General features: G+C 38.6%; 1 protein-coding gene across 2 annotated transcripts in view; it reads left to right on the top strand.

The window, feature by feature from the left end:
- The first annotated feature begins 5,279 nt into the window (after positions 1–5,279).
- The window catches only part of BTBD9 (BTB domain containing 9), a 369,881-nt gene continuing 363,286 nt past the window's right edge, over positions 5,280–11,874 (top strand). Inside the window, exons 1-3 of one of the 2 annotated variants that reach the window (XM_068960690.1) lie at positions 5,280–5,464; positions 8,159–8,522; positions 10,286–10,550. In XM_068960690.1, the coding sequence (XP_068816791.1) occupies positions 5,280–5,464; positions 8,159–8,522; positions 10,286–10,550 (814 nt within the window). Of the gene's footprint in view, positions 5,465–8,150; positions 8,523–10,285; positions 10,551–11,874 lie in introns of those variants that run through there. The other variant, XM_068960691.1, reaches the window with a different exon arrangement.

Here is an 11,874-nt window from a genome sequence, read left to right as displayed (position 1 = left end):
AAGTCTCTCAGTCGTGTCCCACTCTTTGTGACCCCATGGACTATAGCCCACCAGTCTCCTCCGTCCATGGGATTCTCCAGGCACAAATACTGGAGTGGGTTGCCATTTCCTTCTCCAGGGGATCTTCCCGACCCAGGGATCGAACCCAGGTCTTCCGCATTGCGAGCAGACACTTTAACCTCTGAGCCACATCTCCAAACATTGTATGTCTTTTCATTTATTTTTCTTAAATCCCTCAGAAGAGTTTTATAACTTCCTTTACATGTTGTATGAGTTTATTCCTAGATATTGCAGTTATAGATTGCAGATCTTTCCCTTCATATTTTCTATCTGGTTGTCTCATATTTTCTATCTGGTTGTTTTGGACATGAAAGACTACTATATATTTTCATATGCAGTCGACTATTGAACAATACAATGGTTAGGGTGCCTACCCTCCGCACAGTGGAAAATTCAAATGTGGTTAGTCTTCCATGTGTGAGGTTCCTTTGTATCCTCTGTTCCTATCCATCTGTTGTGGCTCATGCAGTTGTGGCTCATGTAGTACTGTGGCATTTTATTGAAAAAATCCAAGTATAAGTGGACTCATGCAGTTTAAACACATGTTCAGGGGTCAGCTGTAATAATTTATGTGGTCACCTTGGTGAACCTTGCTTATTTTCTCACATCTTTTTCAGTTGATCTCATGGATTTTTTTCATGTAGGCAATGAGATTATCAGCAAATAGTGATTACTTTGCTTATTTGTTTCCTAATCCATTTACCTTTAACTTTCTTAATTGCATTGTCTTTTGCCTCTGAAAAATATTAATAATGGTGAATAGATATCCTTGTCTTATTTCCAAACTTTCTAAGGATGTTTCTAGTGTTTTTATTGTTAATAGTGTCTTATATCTATTATCCCTGGAGAAGCAATGGCTACCCACTCCAGTATTCTAACCTGGAGAGTCCCATGGACAAAAGATCCTGGTGGGCTACAGTCCATGGGGTCACAAAGAGTTAGACACGACTGAGTGACTAAACACACATATCTATTATAGTTAGGATGTGTGTGTATAAGGTTAAGAAAATACTCATTTATCCCTATTCAATTAAGACTTTAAAAATAAACTTCTTAATGATTGTTTAAAAGGGGATTTTAGCTTTTATTGAGCTAATACATGATTTTTTTCTCCTTTAATCTTTTGCTGACAGTTATTTTTGCTAATATTCATATCTTTCTTGGAATTGACCAACTTTGTCATGGCTCCTTTTGCTTAATTCTGTTTTCCAATATTATACATAGGATTTTTTTCATTTTTACTAATTTCTGAGTGTGTGATGTGATCACATCTTCGTGTCAGGGTTAAATTGGCTTCATAAGAAGAGGTAGAAAACTCATGTGCACAGGAATAGGTTAAATAACACTGTAATCATCTGATCCTTAAAGTTTGAAGAAACCTGTCTATGAAACGGTTGGATCTAGCATATTGGGAGGTCAGGGGTCAGGGATTAATTTAGGCAGATGGGGTAGGTTATTTACTTAGTATCGCTTTCTCCTATCCAAATCTGAGGTTCAGTAAGTCTATCAGATAGGTTTTAGGCTCCTTGTTTTCAGTGCTCATCTATACCAACACCTCTCATTTGGCACCCTGAGTACTGCGTCTCTAGGAAGCTCCTCGGTGGGCAGTGTGCTGTCATAGCTTCCTGGGGGAATTTAATTTAGCACATGCAGTGTAACTCCATTGGGAGAGGGGCCTTGAAAGTTTGCGTCTAGGTCCCCCCCGGACTTTGCCATGTGTACTTTTTCAAAACCTTTACTGATTTTGCTTTGCCTTTTTTTTTTTTTTTGCTGTAATAAATCACAATCATAAGTCCATCCATATGCTGAGTCATGAGATTCATTTCATATGACAGGACAAAACAGTGGTATTAAAATGTGGTGGCAGAGTTCTAAAATACAACTTTAAAAAAATGTACTATATCTTTGTCCTTATAGGTATGGAAATAATCTCATGGAAGTTAGAACACTTGTCAAAGACCACATATGTTGTTAGTAGCAGAATAAGTATTAGCATTAAAGTATAAGAAATATGTCAGTAAATAGTTTTACTCCATGAGCTTTAATTTTTTCTTTATCAAATTTAAATTGATGTTTTAAAATGCTAACTTTATTGATGTGTGGCTTTTAAAACATGCTTTTTTTTAATGGCAAGTGGATGGACCCAAGCTGTCACTTCATGGATAAGCTAGGGCATTGGGTGACAATATTTTCTGCATACAAGCTGTGGCACTCGTAACTGGGTTAGCATCATTTGCCTCTTTGCAGTAAGATTAAAAATGGAATCGTATCCTAAATAAATTTTCTTAGCAGAAATATTGTTTGCGTATTTATGTACCTGAGAAGGGATGTTAACCTAGAACAGTAGAGTCTAAATAAATGAGTGTTTTCTAGGCTGAGCATTAGAATCACTTCAGATAGTGGCCAACTGCATCAGAATTTCTGGTGAGTGGAGCTCAAGCATCTTTGTGTTTTAAGCTCCTCAGTGATTCCTGTTGTGGCAAGCTTCATTGAGAATCACTGGTCTAATTAAAATTATTTCTGTATGCCAATGAAAATTATTGTTCTGTTAAAATTTCTTTACTAAGTGTCTGTTTCGTATACACGACAATCTTTGCTTCATGCCTCCAGTTGGAAAAGCATAATTAGAATGTAAATTTAGCAAAAGGAAATTTTACATAATAAGAAGTACAAATCTGGAGAACTTATTAAAATAGATATTTATATATGTAGCATTAAAGTTTATTATGTATCAGTTGAGGAATTATAAATTTACCTTTGAGCTAGTTAACCAAGAATCTATCATTGTCCATCAGGAGTTATTAATCATTTGAGTCTCACGGATAACCTAGATAAAATTTTAAGATAATATACCAGAGAACATACTCATTGGGTATGTACATGGCATCCTTTCTGGTAGGGAAAACATCTATTTTGTTTGGAGTCGTGCATCATCATTGAACTACTGGATAGTGTTGTGACAGTTCTGGTTGAAGGAGAATGGGATTTTGAAATCAGGTATCAGTGAGTTTTAGAATTTCATGACTGACATAGGAAATGATCGTGATATTTTGAACATTGTTTGGATAACCAAGCCAGAAATCAAAGCAAAGAGCAAAAACAATCTGATCCTTTATGTAGAATATAGCCAGTCCTTGATCATTTCTTAGAGCAGGGATGGCAAACTATAATCTGAGGGTTAAATCCAGCCCTTCTCTGTAAATAGTTTTATTGGAGCAAAGCCATGTTCATTCATTTACTTGCTGTCTATGGCTACTCATGATAGGGTTGAATGGTTGTGACAGAGGCTATTTGGCCTGCAAAGCCTAAAATGTTTACTCTCTGACCCTTTGCAAAAAGTTTGCCAACTTCTGTGTTAGACTGTTGTATCATATATTAAGGGATTGAATTCCACATGTTCTGGGGACACTCCTAAATGGATCCTTTTAAGCCGAATTTGGTCCTAAAAACAGAGGTGACTGGAGATGATCCACTTTTTAGGGCTGAAAATGCAGGTTGCGGTTGAGGGAGAGGGATTTGCCCTGAGAATGAGTATGCTGCTAGCCCTCTGATAGTCCTACGAGGGGCCAGGAGCTTCTTTTACTTATCTGGGGTGGATGTTTCCTTGCCTAACTCAACCTCTGTGTTCCTCTACATCACATTCCTTGCTGCCTTTCCCTCGGTTGGGAGTGGGCATGGAGTAGCAGGTAACTGGGAAAACTGGACTGTGAGGGTATTCCACTACAGTCTCTGGGGATAAAGGCAATTTTTTCACATAGCTTGTTTTATCTTTTAGTTTTAAAAATATTTTTATTTATTCTTGGCTGTGCTGGGTCTTCGGTGCTGTGTGGGCTTTTTTCTAGCTGCAGTGAGTGGGGCTGCTCTCTAGTTGGGGTGCTCGGGCTTCTCACTGTGGTGGCTTCCCTTGGTGCGGGGCACAGGCTCTAGGGCACGTGTGCTTCAGTAGTTGTGGTGCTTGGGCTCTAGAGCACAGGCGCAGTAGTCATGGGCACGGGCTCACGTTGCCCTGTGGCAAGTGGGATCTTCCAGGACCAGGGATCGAACAAGCGTCTCCCGCACCGGCAGGTGGATTCTTTACCTCTGAGCCACCAGGAAAGCATCACATACCGTGTTGACAATGAACCTGAATGTGGAAGTGTAAAGGTTAGGAGTGGCTTAATCTTTAATCCTGTTACAAGCGGAGAGTTCAAGAAGGTGTGGAGGAGGGTCTAGTGGACACAGAATATCTGACTCAATTCTAGTTTCAGGTACAACACCTCTGAGGTGTCTCACCTCCAAGCTGTCAGCCACATCGTCACTTCAGACACCTGCACTCTAGTGAGGGCTTTCATCCACTTCCTGGGTTACTTATATCTGGGAAATACAGTAGATATTTAAGAATATATCCATTTTTAGCTTTCGAAGATAATTACTCCCCTTTCTAATATGTAAAGCTGTTAATCAAGTTTTAAGCTTTTGATTTTCAGTTGCATTTGTAGAAAAGAAAAGCAAGGAAGTGAGAGTGATGTTGTGATAAACACAGGCTACCTGCTTATCAGGGATAAAAGTTTGAACTGGAAGTTAACAATCTTCAGAAAAATACTGGAGTTTTTCTTTCTTAGAGGGAAATTACATGCTTACTACAAGCTTCCATTAATAAATGTCCATTTATTTTTGTGGCTTCAGAAGATTCTAATCTTTTAATAAAATACTTAAGATGGTTTCAGATCAAAACTTCTGTAATTATTTGAAATCGGATTTAGTTTATTCTGTTTGTGATTTAGGGCTAGATCTATGCCTGAATGAGTTTTCCACTGGGTCTAGCTAGTTATACCCACCTTAGTAAATACAGCTATGCTAAAAGAAGAACTCTTCTGGTTGTTGATTTTCTTTTTCCTGAGATACTGAGAAATAAAGGACCTAAACGCAGTTTGAACACAGTTTTCTAGATTGTGATGGATCCAAGTGCTGTTAATGTTTGAAGATCCTGAGTTTTAGTGTGATAAGGTGGTGAGGATAGTGGAGTTAATGGAAATAGGCTGAACTACTTCCCAGAATAGATGGGTTAATAGAGATACCAATGATGATGATAAAATCACTCCCTTTTGTGATTTTTTAGAAAATACATTTTTACCTATCTGTGTTTATAGTATGTGGTTTTTGAAGTGTACTCCTCGTCTCTCACTAACGCTCATCCCTTCTTTGTATAATAGATCAACGACTATCACCTCTTCTACAAGATGAGTAACAGCCACCCTCTTCGCCCCTTTACTGCAGTGGGGGAGATTGACCATGTGCACATTTTGTCTGAACATATTGGTGCCTTGTTGATTGGGGAAGAATATGGCGACGTCACATTTGTTGTGGAAAAGAAACGTTTTCCTGCCCACAGGGTAATTTTAGCAGCAAGGTGCCAATATTTTCGGTAAGTGTATATTACTTTTTGAAGATACAAGTCACTTGTAGAAAACACTGGTATTTTCCACTCTATGAAAAATATGTAACAAAACAACAAATTCTAGCAGTCATTCAGTTGAACATCTATAAGCATTTCATCTTTGTTGACTTTTGTTATATTTTTGAAAATACCTTTTCCTTTCAGGAGTCATCATCTTAGGGTTGCAAGGCTTCTCAGGCTGGACTGTACCCCATCAACCATCTTCCAGGTTCTCAACAATATTTCTCAGGCTGAGTCTTTTTTTCCCTTACCCTCTCCTTACAGTTGATGACTAATGGAACTTAAACTGATTTATTGGCAGACAGTCCTCTTGTTGTATAGGCAGAATGACCTTTGGACTTGCCAGTGAACATGTATACCTCTTAGTTTCAGATCACTGAGGTCCAGGACCTATATGTAACCAAACAGATCTATCTCTGAGACATGTAATTTGACAACCCCAAAGTAAAGGAAACTTAAATATTTACTGAGACCAAGTTTCATAGTTATATTAGCGCTAAAACTAAACAAAATGTTAATTTATGTAGAAAGCATGCTTGTACTTATACGTAGCTATTGTATGTTACTTATACCCCTAATTTCCAGGGTTATAAATATTAAACTGAGGTCTAATTACTCTCTGTGTTACCTAATGTTAGTTAAAAGGGAATCATTACTGAATTATTGACTGATGATATATCCTTGAAAAAAGCTGTAGAGTCCATATCCATGAGATCGTGGATTTGTCTGTGAAACTTGATATCTAAAAATTGAGATGTGGAAGGCATGAAGAAAATTTCACTTACCTTTTAGTGAAAGCTACAGTCTGATATTATTTGTGATTATAATTAATTGAGAAGCAAAACGTACACCTGGAGTCACACACATTGTAATAGAGTATGTTTCTTGGCAATATTTACTATTTAGCTAGAACTCTTACTACAGTGCTTTATAAACATGTTTAGAACATTCTATCTTGTACATATAAAATGCCAACATAGAGGGAGCCAGGAGCTTAGAGATGAGAGGAATTTGTTAAGAGTTCTAGCTAACATGCTCCCGTCGAGGTGAGGCAGCTCGCCTTGGTCTGGTCATTATTTTTGCCAGTCTGTCCTCTGTATACTTTTGTTTTCCCTTTTCTTTCTTCCATTTGTTACTGTTAAAGTGTCTTATGAGAGTCCAGTCTTTATTAACTTAGAACTTTTCAGCCTTAGGTTTAGTATTTATTACTATTATATATCTTTCCTCTTTCAAAAGAATTTGAGACAACTGTATCTGGGTATCTTTTAGGTGATCAGTATATTCTTAAAAGAAACTCAAGTATCCTTAGACATTTGAAGAGCATATTGAATGAATGGAATATACTCCCCTCACTTACTGACCTTGTTTTTGCTGTCTCTTTGTGGGTATTGGACCTTTATAATATCTGGTGGCTCACTAGGTTAAACTCAGTCATTACCAATGCCAGCTTAGACTGATTCTCATTGCTGATACTGTTCTTGTGCAAAGGAAGGTTAACTGTTAGCCATCTGGAGAGGTCTTATGAGTGTGGTCATAGAGCCTATCAATTTCCAGATAAGGACAAGCTAACTGTACCAGAGGGACCCTTCTACAGTTTGGGGGTTCATATTTGAGACTTCCCAGGAGTCCGTGTCAAAACCACTTTTAAAGCATTGAGAATTCAAGTAAGTACCATGGATCACGCTGGAGTGAGAATAGGTCTTGGCAAGATCTCCCCAGGAAGGTGTTCTTTAATCTGTTAATAGTAACTTTAAGGTCATTGATTGGATGTGTTCTGGATTAATGGAAACCTTCACAGGTGTTTATAGGCAGAGTATAACCCAGTGAAGAAGTATGCTGAAAATATCCATGAATCTTTTGGTGAGTAGTTTCAGCTGTTTCTTTGAGACAAACAAGAATGTCCTGTCCTGCTTGTCTGGGGGAGGGTGGGAGGAGTTCTAGGCAAGCTTGAGGGGACACTTGGAAATGCTCATCCTGCCCTGAGAATCACAGGAGTGAGGGGCTCTCTCTTTGCTCCTTACTCTCTTGCTCTCGCTTTGTCACATTTTCTTTCTGACCCATTTCATTACTCTTCCTTTTCTGCACTCTTTCTTTGTGCTTTGCTGATGGATTGGAAGCTTTAATTGGTTCATATTATTTCCCCTAGAGTAATAGAGGTAGAAGTTCAAATTTATTACCTGACTGGATTGTCTGCTTTTTTATTATTTAGATGAACAGATAAACAATAATGTGGGGATTTTGTCTTAATCTGAAAAAAACTGAAAGACAAAATAGAAAAGTCAGATCATCTATAATCCCATCATGAATTTCATTTTAAATTTATAAACTGACAAATGAAGACCCTCTCCTCCCAGACATCTTTTTCCATTCCCTAGAGACAACCACTGTTAACAGTTTAATATGTATCTCTTCTCAATATAAATAGATGTATCTATATATACCTTTGTGCATACAAATGTAAGTATGTGGTATACACTTTTTTTCTGTGCTACACGTAAGGATTGCAACCTGACTTACCAGCTATGTCCTGACATCTTTCCAAGACAGTATATATTACTCTCCCTTGATCTTTCTAACGGCTGCATAGAACATATATATCTCATAATTTTGTAGCAAATCCTACTTGAAGTTTTCCTTATGCGTTTCTCCTCTGATGTGCAGAGCATTACTGTATGGTGGAATGCGAGAATCTCAGCCTGAAGCCGAAATCCCTCTTCAAGACACCACTGCAGAAGCATTCACAATGCTGCTTAAGTACATCTACACTGGGCGGGCGACGCTGACAGATGAGAAGGAGGAGGTGCTGCTGGACTTTTTGAGCCTGGCTCATAAATACGGATTTCCGGAGCTGGAGGATTCCACCTCTGAGTACCTCTGCACCATACTTAACATTCAGAATGTCTGTATGACTTTTGATGTTGCCAGTCTCTACTCACTTCCCAAGTTAACTTGCATGTGCTGCATGTTTATGGACAGAAATGCTCAGGAGGTACTCTCAAGTGAAGGCTTCCTCTCCCTTTCTAAGGTGTGTCATTGTCTCCAAGTAATTTACAGGCAATATGCATTGTTTTATTTGTATCTATAGAGAAAAAATATAGCAGTGGACTAAGAATAAAAAGAAAAGCTGCTAGTGTGGAAGAGGTGGTCTGTCTAGCTATCTGCCTCTGACTCCTGAGACTCTAGATCACATAAGAGGGAGGCAGATTGCTGCTGCTTTCTTTTAAGGTTCTTCTGGTAAGTTCTGTGTGCAAGAGACTCTGCCGCGGGGTGGTGGTTCTCAATGTAATGATGTCAGATAGACTCTCTTGTGGCTTTGCACACTGTTTTTTGGTTTTGTATCAGTATTTCTCTGACAGAGAGTGCAACTGATGATTCCTTATTTATGAGGGGGGAAGTTCATAAAGGAGATAATGATGTGTTGTTGTTCAGTTGCTGAGTCATGTCTGACTCTTTGTGACCCCATGGACTGCAGCACACCAGGCTTACCTGTCCTTCACTGTCTCCTGGAATTTGCACAGACACATGTCCATTGACATGAGTGATGCCATCCAACCATGTTGCCCCTTTTTCTTCCTTCCCTTAATCTTTTCCAGTATCAGGGTCTTTTCTAATGAGTTGGCTTTTGGCATCATGTGGCCAAAGTATTGGAGGTTCGGCATCAGGCCTTCCAATGAATATTCAGGGTTGGTTTCCTTTAGGATTGACTGGTTTGATCTTGCAGTCCAAGAGACTCTCAAGAATCTTCTCTAGCACCACAGTTCAAAAGCATCAGTTCTTTGGTGCTCAGCCTTCTTACGATCTTTAAGTCACTGTTTTTTTTTTTGTTTGTTTGTTTTCCTCTTTTGGCACAGAATTCACTATTGTGCAATGTTTTATACCATATAATCGCTAGAATAAAACTGTTTTTCCCCAGTCTTCCTTTGAACCCTGGTGGTTGTCTTTCCTTTCCCTTTCTGTGTCGCCCCTAGGACCTGAACATTTTGAATGGGAAAACCTATTAGAAAAACTACATGTCTTGTTTTGTGTGTAACTATGATTTTTACTTAATTTTTAGAGGCAAGGATCTTACAGGGTTACACCAGTGTTGCTGGAAGTAATTTTAGGAACATGAGAACTGAAAATATGGTAGAGCAGTAATACTGTGGAACAGAAGATTTTGAATTTTTTTATTATTAATAACTTTAATATTTATTGAATATTTTCTAGAAGAAAAGTCTTTTGCTGAGTCCTAAGTTATTTTTTTTTTGCATTTCTTTTTTTTTTTTTTTTACTTTATTTTACTTTACAGTACTGTATTGGTTTTGCCATACATCAACATGAATCCACCATGGGTGTACACGTGTTCCCAATCCTGAACCCCCCTCCTACCTCCCTCCCTATACCATCCTTCTGGGTCATCCCAGTGCACCAGCCCCAAGCATCCTGTATCCTGCATCGAACCTAGATTTTGAATTTTAAATAGCTAGATGTATCTTACTTACTTAGAGAAGTAAATTCTGCTAAAGAACGTGTACAGAGCAACAGCTTCTCACATTGCCATTTTTCTTGTTATTTTATTAAAGATAGGTGCACATGTGTTGAAAAGACTAGGTACCAGATGCCTATAGCTGTTCACACAGCCATAATGGGCAAGAGTATATGGCACAAAGAATAAGGAAAGAAGATGGTCAAGAAGAGTTAATTGCTTAAATATAAGTGATACTTGCAGTTCAGTAAAGTTTTACTTATTGATCATACACATGGTTGAGCTCCATAATAACTGGAATTTTTCCTTTTTATCCTTTTCAGACAGCACTTTTGAACATCGTATTAAGAGATTCATTTGCAGCTCCTGAAAAAGATATTTTCCTAGCCTTGTTAAATTGGTGTAAGCATAATTCAAATGAGAATCATGCTGAAATCATGCAGGCTGTGCGTTTGCCTCTGATGAGCCTCACTGAACTTCTGAATGTCGTGAGGCCTTCGGGACTGTTGTCTCCTGATGCCATCCTGGATGCTATTAAAGTTCGATCAGAGAGCCGGGACATGGACCTCAATTATAGAGGCATGCTCAGTAAGTACCTGTTTATGCCAATCTCACCAAAAAGTTTTGTTTGTATCCTATGACAGTCTCAGCGACAAACTCTAGCTACCAAACCGTAGTTCAGGTGTACGTGTGTCGGTCTGAGGATTAGTGCCCTGCTTCCTGTGGATTGGCTTCCTGTCCTTCTCCTGCTAACTCCTCCTCACATTGCTTGGCCTTTGTAGACCACAAAATATGTATTTCTTGCCGTTTCTGGACAGACTTCTCTAGTGCTCCCTAGAATGTCAGAAGTTTTATACTTTTTGTGAGAAGTTTCTTCTCATGTTAAGATCTTTCCTCCTTTCCTCCATCGAATCAGTACCGAATACATGCTGTATACTTATTATTTCAGGAACATGGAGATTCTAAATATTAACAACTAATAATGGCTAACATTTATATAGCATTTCCAATACTTACATGGTGTTTTCCTGATAAATAAAAATAATAGCAGTGAACACAACATTTAAAACTAACATTTCTCAACATTCAACACACTTGAGTAGTCTGTAGCAGAGGCTTGATGAATTAATGCAAGAAGAACTGACTAGAAGCAGTGGAAACATATTACTGCTGTATAGAAAGCAGTCAAAGTCGGTGATAAAAGAATTGAAACCTGGGCTAGAGTATAGAGAAAGAAATGAAAATCTAAAGTCTAAGACTCGGAGAAGACCTTTGGCCAGGGGTCCAAAGGTACAGAGGGAAGAATTAAAGGTAGGAAGAAAACTGGGGTAGAGTTACAGAAGAGAGAGCATTTCTATGGAGAAGGGTGGTCAGTGGTATCTGGTGGTGCTGGGAGGACAAGAAGAAGAAGAATTGAAAGAAAATTTTTGGATATCAATTGTGTGGATATAAATTGGTAGTAGTCTGGACAGAAGCTTAACTATACAGAGAATTAGGCCATAGATTTGAAAATATAGTAAATACCATGTATGACTACCCGGTGTGTATGTTGGAGTAAAGGTAGTAGAGAAATAGTATGGCAGCTAGAGGGAACAGGCCAGGAAAGATCAGGTAAGAAATTAGAGGTGCTGGAAAATGGTACTGGTGAAGGGTCAGCCTTTGATAAAGGATGGGAGGAGGGAGAGGGGAGAAGTAACAAGAGGAGTAACATAGTTTTAGCCTTTGTAAATCTTCATGGTTGGATCCTTTCTTATATAAGCACCTTTTCCCCCCTTTTTGTCCTAGTTTTGACTGAGGTGTTGATAGGGCCCCAGGCCCAGTTCATTATTGCTGTAGGTAGTAGACTTGGGACATGGCTGCAGAAGTGAGGAAATGCTTTGGACGTTTCATGTACTTACTGGAAGCCTGGAAT

The sequence above is a fragment of the Capricornis sumatraensis genome, chromosome 22 (genome assembly GCF_032405125.1).
Source record: "Capricornis sumatraensis isolate serow.1 chromosome 22, serow.2, whole genome shotgun sequence".
Taxonomy (NCBI): Eukaryota; Metazoa; Chordata; class Mammalia; order Artiodactyla; family Bovidae; genus Capricornis; species Capricornis sumatraensis.
This window is presented reverse-complemented; position numbering and strand designations above follow the sequence as displayed.